Here is a 13,536-nt window from a genome sequence, read left to right on the forward strand (position 1 = left end):
AATAAAAGGTCTTTGTCAATATATTTTTAGATGGGTCGGTGGGTGGTTAAGAAAATAAAGTTGAATGACTTTCCGAGTAAACTAGCCATAGTTGAGTGACTTTGTGGTTAAAAAATAAAGTTGAGTGACTTTCTAAATGAACTAGGCATAATTGAGTGACCATATAAGATATTATCTCTTATGTTTAAGGGTATTTTGTCCAAATATTAGTTCTTACTGCAAGCTGGTCAAACTTTAAATAATTTTTAAAATTGTGTATGTCTTAAACGCTGCCATTAAAATTGGCTATTTGTTCTTCACAAGAAATAGTGTGATGACCAAGCAAATTACTATTCTTTTATCTTGTTTTCCTTTATTTATTATTCCTGTCATAAATGAAGCAGTTTCCAACGAGTCCCTACAGTTGTTCTTTGTTAAAAGTTCACCTAACTTCTTTAATTATATTCATACATAAGCAATATGAAGAAAACAATTGCAAAAACTTATAACTAATTAAAAAAGATAATAGGTTTCATTTGAATATGATATGTCCGCAAAAGGACATTTCTATTGATGAGCAGTAGTTGACCTTAACTAACTCATCTGTTATAGCAAATTAGCCTTCTTGAAACTAACAACAACTATATCCAGCACTGAGTCTTCTAAAGCTGAATTGACAATGGATTATGATCGATTGAATGAGAAAAAGGCTTTTGATTACACAGAAGCTGGTGATAAGGGACTAGTTGATGCTGGAATAGTCCAGATTCCAAGAACTTTTATTAGGCCACCTGAGGAACTTGCTGAGGAGTTGAATCTGTGCAAGTTACAGGTTCCAGTGGTGGATCTCAGGGGCATAGAAGTTCAAGGTCTGTGTAAGAATATTGTTGATGAAATAAGGGAAGCATCAGAAAAGTGGGGAATTTTTCAACTGATAAATCACGGGGTTCCTTCAGTGTTTTGGAAGGGATGATTGATGGGACTCGTAAATTTTATGAGCAAGATGCTGAATCAAAGAAAGAGCACTATTCGTGTGATCGAACAATGAGAAGAGTTAGATATGAGAGCAATCTTTATCTGAACCAATCACAGACTGCAAACTGGAGGGATACATCGTACATTTCTAGGCTAGTTTCTGGCCATGTTGAACCTGAAGAATTACCAGCAGCTTGCAGGTAATCTACCTATTCTTCTGCACTTCAATTGCAATTCTATCTGCCCTGTTTGACGCATACAAGGTGTAGAAGTTTTTGCATTGAAACTTCAGATTGATTGATTACAGGTCACTGCCTCAGCGATCAATGGTCTATGTTCATTTCTAGCTGAAATTGGTTACGTGTTCCCTAAAGATCAGAACTATTGAATTTTAGTGTGTGATTAATTTGTAGTGTCTTTATGTTCTTGGCTTATCAGGAAATATAGCCTGAGAAGCAGAGATGTTTACCTATTTAATTGTTGCTCGCAACGTAGATCCATTTGACAGACAACCCTCTTTTCCATATCAAGCTAAAAACAACAGGCTGATTGATTCATAAAGATGTTCCGGTCAACTTTTCCCTCATGTAGCATCTAATATAAGTGATACTGCTTGCTGAAATTTTGGGAGTATTGGGAATTCTACGCCATACATACGTGTTTATGCTTCAGTAAAGGTTACAATTGTTTGACATGTTAGACTAGAATATCTTAAATATTTATGGAATTTTGTAACTTCGTAATCTCTGATCTTTTCCTAATGTCCAGGAAAACATCCCTTGAGTACATAAATCATGTCATAAAACTAGGGGAAATTCTTTTTGACTTACTATCAGAAGCTCTTGGGCTAAAACGAGACCACTTGAAAGCCATGGAATGTGCCAAAGGACAAACATTCGCATGCCATTACTACCCGGCATGTCCACAGCCAGAGCTAACTCTTGGTACCAAGAAGCACACAGAACCTGATTTTCTTACCATTCTACTTCAAGATCAAAATGGCGGCCTGCAAGTCATGCATAATAACCAATTGGTCGATGTTGAATCAATTGAACAAAGTCTGGTTGTTAATAATGGTGACCCTCTTCAGGTTTGCAACAAAACATACTCTTTTTTGTCTCAATTGTCTTCATATTTTACAAATTGTGACTTATCTCAATCTGATTTCCGTAACAGATCCTATCAAATGACAAGTTTGTAAGTGTAACTCATAGAGTTCTAGCAAATAAGGCAGGACCAAGGACGTCAGTGGCATGCTTCTTCAATGGAGGTTCTACACCTCCAAAGATGCATGGTCCAATCAAAGAGCTCATATCAGAAGAAAATCCCCCACTGTATAAAGAATTTCTGGTGAGAGATTACATGGCTAGGTTTTTCTCCAGGCCAGTTAATATGTCTGGTCTTGATCTTTTCAGAATGTGAAAAGTGACCGGGCACCATTTCGCCGAGCAGCAGCAAGAATCACCATAAACATTCAGAAAAACCTATCACCATTTATACAGAAAAATGTAAAAGTATGCTTACTATAATGTTTACCAATTATGAACAGTGCTTTTCTTATTCTGAACAACTGGAAAAAAAAAAGAGAGCGCTTTTGTTATTCTGCAGTTTATTTTCAAATGACAGCAACAAATATAAAGAACATATCATTGTTTATACTTGATTTTTGTTCTTTATGTTGCCCCCTTCTCTGATACTCTGATGCAGTATCATCATATCATACTTCCACTCCCCTTGACCACACACTTATAAACAAAAGAAAAGTGCAGATGGTAGAAAATGCAACTCTTGAGCTGTTAATCACCATTTTCGAAACTAGAAAATAAAAACAGAATCTGTATATAAACAGGTACCGTAAATAGTAATGTTCTCACAGAAACTAAAGCTTTATTCCAAGCCTACATATTTCACTTTGTGTCCTTGAGGGATTTAAAAGCAAAAGCCGAGCGATGACGAGCGGGCTTGCCATCTTCCCAACTCTTTAAGCTAGGTATACCACTAAATTCTTCTCCCCTCTCCAATGTGGGACAACATCCCTTCATTTCCCATTAGAACCCAACCCACAGGTCAACATGAGATGTACTAATAAAATAATACAGTGCAAATAGGTAAGACCTATCAATATTGTGCAGCCTGTTTCTTTCACCTTCATCTTTTAATCTTCTTCTCCTTTGCTCTGCTAATTATACTTCTAGCCATGAATTTCACCGGCACCTACTGTAACACCTCGTAACTTCGGACGAAAGTTTGACTCATAAGATGATAATATAATGGAACCAATATGAGGATTATAGGAAGTGTTTTGAAAACCAATTAAGTCATAAGAAATGTCTTTGGGCAAAGCAAAGTTGAAAACCACTCTACGGAGCATGTTTGCAAGAGAGTTTATAGAAGGTCATACTTCCAACGATTATAACCCCATTATTAATTTGGAATTTGGGAAAACATCCTTGATTAAAGTTGTAGCCCTTTGAAATAGCTTTCCAACGGTATATTATGGAGGTCAAACGGACATCTTTGCAAAGAGTTATGCCCATTTTACTGAAGCCTGTCTTCGCTGGAAAATGGGTGACTTCGACGGGAAGATCGACGTTTCGTCGATCTGATCGACGGTTCGTCCTTTGAACCGTCGATTGTGCATTGTTCACTGGAAATTTGACCAATTCGACGGAGCAGATCGACGCTCCGTCGATCTGATCGACGGTTCGTCCTTTGAACCGTCGATTGTGCATTGTTCACTGGAAATTTGACCAATTCGACGGAGCAGATCGACGCTCCGTCGATCTGATCGACGGTTCGTCGTTTGAACCGTCGTTTGGTCCGTTAAGTACGTTTTCGGGTCAAAAGTCGGGTTTACGCGTTTTAAGCTATATTTAGGACTTGGGGTTATTTCCCCAGCCTCCCCATTCACGAAAATACTCTCTAAACTCATAGAGAACAAGTCCCAAATCTCAAGATCTTCCAAGGTAAGTTTCTATCATGATTCTAGATTGAATCCAAGTCCCTAATCCCGTTCTAACTTGAGTAAACCCTTCTAATCTATAGAGTTATGATTGGAACATTATAGTTGGAGGTGAAAACCCTAGAACCCGAACTCAAGAGGATTGGACTTCGAAAAGGTAATGTTTCTACTCTCTGAACATTTATAGTTGTGAATTGATGAGTTCTTGGGAGAATAGTAAATGGGTTTGATAAAGAGGATTATATGAACAATGCTAGAGTTTTGGATTGTTGACTTGGGATTGTTGTATTCATATGGGTGATGAAGGATGATGTTAGTTACATCTAATTAAGATTGTAGAATCACCTAGAAGTAATAGAATGGGAATTGGGGTGAAGAAATCACCATTAATGAAGGTTGTGGAGCTTCATGCCCACCAAGTGTTTGATAAAATGCTTAGATGAACAAAATATGGATATGATTGCTAATATAGAATCCCTATGACTTGTATTGCTATAGATTGAAGTTGAAGGGGTTGAAGTACATTGTGATACGCTCAAAGGCGGAGGTTAAGGTAAGTAGAACTTCCATCCACATGTGGGAATCTCTACATTCTTCCCCATGATCCGTTTTCGTAAAATCTATGAAGTTCAAATCCTAGGGCATTAAACCCAACATATTGGTAGCCCGTAATTATGTATGTATGTACATGAATTTTGTATCTATGTTCGTCATTGTATTCCTAATCTTCCATTACGGATATTAGGAATCCTAGCTAAATCCATGAATCATGAATTCTTCCTCATGTGTTCTCATTATGTTTATATGAAACTTTATGATTTCATCCAGCAAGTTACAAGCATGTTTTCAAGACAAGTATATATATATGATTTCGAACTATTGTTATTACTCATGAACCAAAAACATGTTTTGCAAGACTATGACAAGTTATCTTATGAAACTATACAAACAAGTTATGATTCATGAAAACCATGTACAAGCAAGTTATGATTCATGAACACTATGTACAAGCAAGTTATGATTCATGATATACCATGGGCAGAAAGTGCCACTATTTTACATGTTCATGTTTTGGGAGTTGCATTAATTACCGAGGAGGGCTTCAGATAGCCTGAAACTACGTAGCCACCGTAGGATGAGGATCGCTCCACCCATGTCCCGGACGATCTCTCATAATGACTGGATCCTTTCATATTTTATTAAATCTCATGTTCCCTGGCAAGGACTGAGTGTTCTGCTGGCGGGACGCAAGCACCAGACCATGGATCGGTTATAAGTTATTGCTCTCCCTACTTATGATATTTTTACCGTGTTTTTATATGTATATGTATGCACTCATGTTCATGTCCAGGTTTGCAGTTTCAGTTCTCATCATGTTATTCCATGTCCCATGTTATTTCTTTCAGTTGCTATACATACCAGTACATTCAATGTGCTGACGTCCCCTTTTTATTGCCCGGGGGCCTGCATTTCACGATGCAGGTACGAACTTACAGGACGACGCCTCTGCTCATTAGGATCTGCACGTATCAGCTTATTGGCGAGCCCCATCTCATTCGGGGTTTAGTTAATTTTTGTTTATGATTAGTTATGCATCTGAGGTATGCTGGGGGCCTTGTCCCAGTAAGTATGTTTTCCAGACAGACTCATGATAGAGGTTTCATAGACTAGACAAGTCAGTTATGTTATGTCAGACATTCGGAGTCGTATAGCCATTTTTGGCTCATTCATGTTATTTCCGCACTCATGTTTAAACAAGTGTTTTTATTCAGTATTATGACTTATTACGTTTTATAAAGGCTCATCATGCATTCACGTTATATTTCCGCTCATGTATGTATCATGATGATTCAGCAAGCCATGTGGTTCGCTCGGTCACACGCAGTCAGGCACCGAGTGCCGTGTTACGTCCAGGCCATGGTTCGGGGCGTGACACCTACTAACTTTTCCTGTCACTTTTCTTTGTTTTATATCGATAAGGTTACTTAACTATTCATTTGTTTCTTTAAGAAACTTAGATAAACTGACTGGAAAAGGTTCTTTATTCATTTCAAGTTAAAGAAATGAAGCTTGGAGAATCACTTGTGTTGGAGTCCCCCATCGTTTGTGGAAAGGGTTCTAGATCTCCTTATATGGTCTTGGGCAATCCTCCATCATAAGCTAGCTTTTGAGTTTGAATTAGCCCGAAGGTCCATTTCTTTAACAACGTTCCATTATTTGGATCATTTTTATGGAGAGTAAGTGATGTTACAGTAATACTACTCAAGTAAGAAATATACATGAGCTTGTACGCAAGGCAATGATGCAAAAGATACAATCAATTGTTATAATTTAATTATAGGTAAATTTCTATAACAAATAGTATTATTTAATAACCTAGTAGGCTAGTTTAAGGGTATGGAGGAAAATGTTTTTATGAAAAATGTGTTATTGGAAAATAAGTGAGTTACTACTTGTTTTCTGATGTTCGGTTGGATAGTTGAAAATAAGTGAATTTTTTTCTTATTTTCTCATATTCAGTTATTTGGTAAAAAACATTTTTTGGAAAGTATTCACCCAAGCCCCACCATGCCCACCAATCCCACCCCCACCACCCACCCTCCACTACCAACCCCAACCAAATCCCGGCCCCACCCAACCACTACCCTTGATCGCACTTCATCTTCACCTACCTCTATCCTGCACCACCACCCACCCCAACCCCACCCCACCCCCACACCACCGCTCCATCCAACCCTCCCAAATTTTCTATTTCATATATTTTATTTTACTTTTATAAAAAATGAGAATTTTTTTCTTACCCACCACCACCCACCCCCCAACTACCACCCCACCCCACCCCAAATTTAACCACACAAACTTTTTATTTTTATAAATTTTTTATAATGGTAAAATAAAATATGAAGTAGAAAATTCGGGAGGGGGTAGGGGGTAGTGAGGGGAGGTGGGGGGGGGGGGAGGTTGGGTGGTGTGAAAAATCCAAAAAAAAAAAAACTTTTCAAAACTTTTTTTTTTTTGAAAAAAATTAATCTTTTTAGAAGGGCTGGTGGGGTACTGGGGCGGGGGGGGGGTTGCGTGGGCTTGTGGGAGTGGTTGGGGGTGGGGTGGGTTGGGTGGTTGGTGAAATGCCACTTGTGGACTTGTTTTCCTACTTTGATTAGTGAAATTATTTTTCCCATTTTTAAAGAACTTATTTTTCTAAAGAAAATATTTTCCAAAATTTTTAACTAAACAAACATGAGAAAATTGGAAAATATTTTCTTCCGTACCGAACACACCCTAAATGATAATATACCTACTATCAAGGTCAAACTACATCTATAGTATAAAAGTTTTTTGATACTGTTTTGGTGTATATATAACTTAAATCCAATATAATATTCTGAATATGAAGTGCTTTATACACCACGTAGTTTGTTCGTTTCACTAAATAGTTGGTTCGTAATTAATCTTTGTTCTATTGTATAACATGGATTTTATTTAGAAAAAGGATATTATGAAGGAAAATGTGAAAATTAAATTCGAGGCATCTACTGTAAGTTGTTGCGCATAGAGCTTCCAAAAACATTTTCACTTCAATATGAACATTAGTATTTTTGCCTCATTGAGTTATTTTTATTTATTTTAGTGGAATTCTCTAATATTTTTAGGTCTCAAAGAAAAATATAAACTAACTTTAATTTAGGGCACTAATTATTGAACTCGCTCCAACTTCACTCAGTGATTTTGATTGACTTTTATCAATTAATTATTCTTTTAGGTAAAACATCAGAAACATCCTTGAGGTTTTTGATTTCTACACATACATCCTATTCTAGTGAACCAGAACCTTTTTTTGTAACTTAAAAAATAGACAAGTTTGTCCCTTATATGTTAATATTATTTTTTCCCCTCTTTCTGTGATTCTCAACTTCTTTAATTTATATCCCTACATAAAGAAACCCGTTTAAAAAAATAATATGTAGTGTAGTTTACCGTATACTGGGACAAAAGCTAAAGCCCTACTCGAGATCTGCACTGTATTAACTTCAAACTAATTAAAATAAGGTGTATCTTTTGAATATTGATTCACAAAGGACCATAACATATTGAGCACTTGTTGACTTTAACTAACATATTATTTGCTCAAGAAACTTATCCTTCTTGAAATTAAGAACAAATATGTCAAGCACTGAAGAGTCTCAAGCTGAATTAGCAATGGATTATGATCGATCCAACGAGATAAAGGCTTTTGATGATACAAAATCCGGTGTTAAGGGACTAGTTGATGCTGGGATAGTGAACATACCAAGAATTTTCATTAGGCCACCTAATGAGCTTGTTGAAGAGTTGACTCAGGGTAAGTCAACTCTACATTGTCCAATCATTGATCTCAGTGGCATAGAAGTTCAGGATCATCGTAATAAGGTTGTCGATGAAATAAAGGAAGCATCGGAGAAGTGGGGATTTTTCCAACTGATAAATCATGGGGTTCCTCCAAGTGTTTTGGAAGGAATGATCGATGTTATTCGTAAATTTCATGAACAAGATGTTGAACTAAAGAAAGAGTACTATTCGCGTGATAGAACAACGAGAAGAGTTAGATATGAGAGCAACTTCGATCTTTATCAATCAAAAACTGCAAACTGGAGGGATACACTGAACATTTCTATGCTAGTTTCTGGTCATATTGAACCTGAAGAAATACCAGCAGTTTGTAGGTAAGTATCTATTCCTATGGAGCTGCTTAAGTCTTAAATTCATGCCTTTAATTTTTCAGAGTATACTTCTTCTTTTTTCAATAAGTTTTACCCATTAGAAGTCTGGGCAGTGTTGTATTACTAGAAGAATGAGGGGGACTAGACCACTCTATATACCAGACAACTTGTGATGCAATCACCCAAAAAAGGAAGGAGTTAACAGATACCTAATACCTTCCTGCCTGCAAAAAATATTCAATCAACTGACAAAAAAATTGGCTTTTGTCATACCTAGTCCTAAGACTTGTCATTTGCCATTATCTAGTTGATATGGTCCTTAGCATTTAAGGAGTTCTTCAAAAGTATAATAGATCTTGTTGTGGTTCATGTTGGTGGCTAGTTTGGCTCGGTAGTTGGCTACCTGGTTTCTTTCTCCAAAGTTGTGGATAATGTTGACATTGGCATGTTCGAGAACCTTCATTTTTCTGTCGGTCATTTATTTGAGCTTTAGATTGTTGGTCTCCTTTCCAGCTAACATGTTAACTATCACCAGTGAGTCTAGTTCAACAGAGAAATTAGTGTATCCTTGTAGATTGCACCATTTCCCTCCGCACTCTGCTGCTAAATCTTATGCCATGTTATTACCATAGCATTGGACTGATTTTTGAAATGCCACGATGATATCTCCATTCCAGTCCCTTGCAATGCCTGCTTTGCCACTGTTCTTGAGAAAGCTTCCATCTGTATTAACTTTGATAGTCCCATGCGGAGGTTTGTCCCAAAGTACATGCTTCCATATTTGTAATGGTTTCAACTGTTCTATCAGCCCACAAGTAGAAGGTCAGTCTAGGAGCAAATTTTGAAATTACAACTTTGATAGTCCACAGTCCTTGATACTCCATCCTTGAGTAGTGAAACTTCTTTTGGGTTCTTATCGACATGCACTTCTTTGTTTCCAGATCTCCCAGCAGATTAGAATAGGGGCAATTTGCCTCACCATTTTGTTAACTCTGTTGTTGGTCTTCACTTCCCACCATATTTCCTGAAAGCAGAAATAATAGTTTCATTAGCACGTGGTATTCCTAAAGGTCTACCAAATTTATTTCACAAGCTTGTAGCAGCATCACTAGCAATAAACACATACTGATTGGTCTCACATTGTTGAAACCTGCAGCAAGAGCATGTAGAAACTATGTTAGTACAAAAGCTGCCCACAGTGTCAGGGGCGGATTTAAGTGGAGGTGAGGGTGTTCCGAACACCCTCGGCAAAAAATTATATTGTACATATAGGATAAGTTTTCTGTGTTTATGTACATATATTAACTTTTGAACACCATGAGCATATGCAAAAGGTTAGCTCAAGCGGTTCAGGGTGTTCAAAATTGTCTCTAGCATCCTAGGTTTGATTCCCATCAACAACATTATTTTTTATATTTAGCTTTTGTTATTTTTTTCGAACCCCCTGAATGAAAATCCTGAATCCGCCACTACACAGTGTCATCAAAAGGAAGTCTCCATGACAAAAAGGAAATCTCGAAACTAGGCTAACTATACATACATCAGTAAATGATACCGTTATTTGATATGTTAACTAGACTTGACTACACCTTAAATCTTTTCCTAATATCCAGGAATGCATCCATTGAGTATATAAATCATGTCACTAAGCTAGGAGAAACTATATTCAGCATACTATCAGAAGCGCTCGGGCTAAAACCAGATCAATTGAAAGAGATGGAATGCGCCAAAGGAAAATCAGTAGTATGCCATTATTATCCAGCATGCCCACAGCCAGAGCTAACTCTTGGTGCCGCGAACCATACAGATCCTTCTTTCCTTACCATTCTTCTTCAAGATCAAATTGGTGGCCTTCAAGTCCTGCACAATAACCAATGGATAGATGTTGAACCAATAACACAAGGCTTGGTTGTAAATATTGGCGAGACACTTCAGGTTTGTAACAGAAACAACAATTTTTAAGTCTCATTTATTTTCAATTTAAACAAAATTGTCAGACTTATTTCTGTTTGGTTTTGTAACAGATCCTATCAAATCACAAGTTTGTGAGTGCTAATCATAGAGTTTTAGCAAACCAAGTAGGACCAAGAATGTCAGTGGCATGCTTCTTCATTGGTGCTTTTGCACCTCCAAAGATCTATGGTCCAATCAAGGAGCTCATATCAGAACAAAATCCCCTTGTATATAAAGAATTTACTGTAAGTGATTACATCGCTAAGTTTACGTCCAGGCCACTTGGTAAGTCTGCCCTTGACCTTTTCAGACTGTGAAGAGAGACCAAGAGCTATGTTACCAAGAAGCAACGAACATCATTAATACAGTCCTTCAGAAAACCTATAATTTTATTTTACATTAAAGTTTATTATTGTTTGTCAAATAATGTTTTACCGATGAGTACTGGATTATCCAAGAGCATCTTTGTTATTCCTGTTTTTATCTTCGAATGAATAGGATCAATATCAAGAACACGCTATGTATCGTTCATTTTTTTCTTTTTCTCCATTCTCAACGCAAAATAATCTAGTGCAGTATCATCAGGTAAGCTTCCGTTCCCATTAACCAAACACTTATCTAATTTTCTAAAGAACTTCGTTAACACTTATTTATGCTAAACGATTTCTTATTTAATAATTTCACTCTTTCTTTATACTCACAGAGCGTGCTTTGATGCCACTGGTCCATTTCGTGACAAGAAACATGAAATATTCAATAAAATAGCGGACATTTGTTTAGCTAAAATGGTGAACAAAGACAGTGGCTTCTCCACAGCGCTTGTGACTGCTGCATTTTCTCTAAAAAAGAGTTATTTGCGGCGTTTGCGTAATCTTTCATATAACAGATTTTCTAAGTTCAAGAGAATCAAAGAGGTTTCAGTTAAGGTAAACTTCACAAGAAATAATGTGATGATCAAGCAAATTGCCATGCCATTTCTTTGTGTTGTTTTCTTTTATTTGTTACTAGTAAATTGGCCCGCACTTCGCATGGTTTAGAAAAAGAAAAATTAATTTATGTTATTATTCTGATAAAAGAAATTTATTCTCTACTAGTTAAATATTTCTTCATTTTTCTACCATGAACTATTGCAATGGATTAGTATTATAATTGAACTCTTTCAACATAAATCATGTCTCTCTCCGGCATAAGTGCCCTCTCTCCAGCTCGAAGACCTTCAAGATGGAAGCCAAACCAATTCTACTTAACTCTTTACACATGAAGCCTTGAATGAATGATTGTACATGTAGATCGTGAAGGTCACAGCATCACAGCTTCCTTAGTGAAATCTCATTTTAGGCAATAACCAAGCTATATAACTGCAAGATTGCAAGAGGTACATCAATGAAGTAGCTATGCAAATGGCTAGAAGATGAGACCGAGATATGGCCTTCACAGTGCAGTCAGGCCTCTGCCCTACTACTCCAAGTTCCATCACGGAAGTTACTCTATAAACTTTTAAAAACACTCAAATTATGGTTTCACCTTGCTGATCATGGTGGATATTTGCATAACTTAAAGCAATATAATACGTAACTTGGTTTAATATTACACCCCCGTAAATTATATGTACATCTTCTCAACACATGGCTATCCATCTTTAAAGGAAGAAAAACTATAATTCAATCATAGCATATGAAAAGCATATCCATATTCCTGAAAGCTTAAAGGAATATTAATAAGAGATGCAATGATCTTGCAGAGTATTAAATGAAAAGGCATGTTGTATACATCAGAATCCATCAGTTTCTCAAAACTTTTAAAAAGATCTTATATAAATCAAAATACTACAAAAAGATAAGAAAAAATAAGTTAGAAATAGAGTACCAAAGATGCTTCTAAATCCCAATCACCTATCTCAACAACTGAGATGACAACGAAAGGCCACATACGTACGAGTGTTACAAACCGGAAGTGATCTTTCTATAGGTCAATTTACCGACTTTCGCCTCTGTTTGATCTTTTCTCTGCCTTGGAGCCATTGGAATTATATACCACTAAAAAGAACGGGTTTAAAGCATCCATGGTTTCAGTCATAATGAAAAATCCAAATAAAATTAGGAACAGAAAAAAATGAACAACCTCAGGAACAAATACTTCAAAGAAATAATTCAATGGTATTTGTGACAATACTCTTTAAAAAATGGAAATGGCATCGGAGGTTGGATTGACTGAAAACGCACAATTAAGAGAGGATTTGATACATCCCCCAAGACATTTTCACAAGATGCTTTCTGAAAAGAGAAAAAGTTGTTACCTTATACTACAAACAGCAAGATGATCGCTTAAAATCAATACTAAATTTCATAAAGTACTGACAGTTGTGGCCTTGGGTGACATGACAAGAAGAACAAAGTCGTTCTTCTTAGAACTCTTGATTACTACATCTTCAACCTCACCAAACTCGCTAAATAACTCTCAGTATTTGGGCAGTATAATCTTCACCGATCCTCTCCCAAGATACCTTACTCACCTTTTCCTTGTCTACACTACTCCCCTTGCCTTCTGTACTCTCCTTAGCCCTGGTATGTGCCTCTTTCTGTGAAGGATCTGTGGAAGTAGACACTTTCTTTGAATGCATTGCACGAATTCGAGCATTTTCTTCTTTAAGTTTTCTAGAAATTCGTTCCTACGGTGCTCGAGCTAGCACACTGGCATCAGGTGCAAAAGCAGCATGCTCTCTTGCATCCATTTTTAAGCGACGTTTGAACTGTGCAACAAATTCAAACCAACTGCATCAGAAGAATTATACTATTCAAACTACAAACTAAAATAAATGACAATTGCAGATGCATAAGGTATCTTGTCCATCTGCTTCTTCTCATCCTCGGTTGTCGGCGACTGATCCTTTGACAACCGAAAGTGTCCAGCCAAGGGAGTGCTGACTGGCTTGGCATCATGCATGTTAAACCTTTTGATAACTTTCCTCAC

The 13,536-nt window shown here is 36.9% G+C and overlaps 1 protein-coding gene and 2 pseudogenes across 1 annotated transcript; 2 read left to right on the forward strand and 1 right to left on the reverse strand.

Annotated features, from left to right (window-relative positions):
* Positions 1–500: 500 nt before the first annotated feature.
* LOC132610002 (deacetoxyvindoline 4-hydroxylase-like) lies at positions 501–2,610 on the forward strand (annotated as a pseudogene).
* Positions 2,611–7,995: 5,385 nt separating this feature from the next.
* LOC132610118 (deacetoxyvindoline 4-hydroxylase-like) lies at positions 7,996–10,975 on the forward strand. Its single transcript, XM_060324395.1, has 3 exons — positions 7,996–8,616; positions 10,227–10,548; positions 10,638–10,975. Exons 1-3 carry the CDS (start codon positions 8,078–8,080, stop codon positions 10,881–10,883), a joined length of 1,107 nt encoding a protein of 368 aa, XP_060180378.1. The 5' UTR covers positions 7,996–8,077; the 3' UTR covers positions 10,884–10,975.
* A 1,792-nt stretch (positions 10,976–12,767) lies between these two features.
* On the reverse strand, positions 12,768–13,324 carry LOC132608755 (uncharacterized; annotated as a pseudogene).
* Between the last annotated feature and the right edge of the window lie 212 nt (positions 13,325–13,536).

The sequence above is a fragment of the Lycium barbarum genome, chromosome 9 (assembly GCF_019175385.1).
Source record: "Lycium barbarum isolate Lr01 chromosome 9, ASM1917538v2, whole genome shotgun sequence".
In the NCBI taxonomy this organism is placed as follows: Eukaryota; Viridiplantae; Streptophyta; class Magnoliopsida; order Solanales; family Solanaceae; genus Lycium; species Lycium barbarum.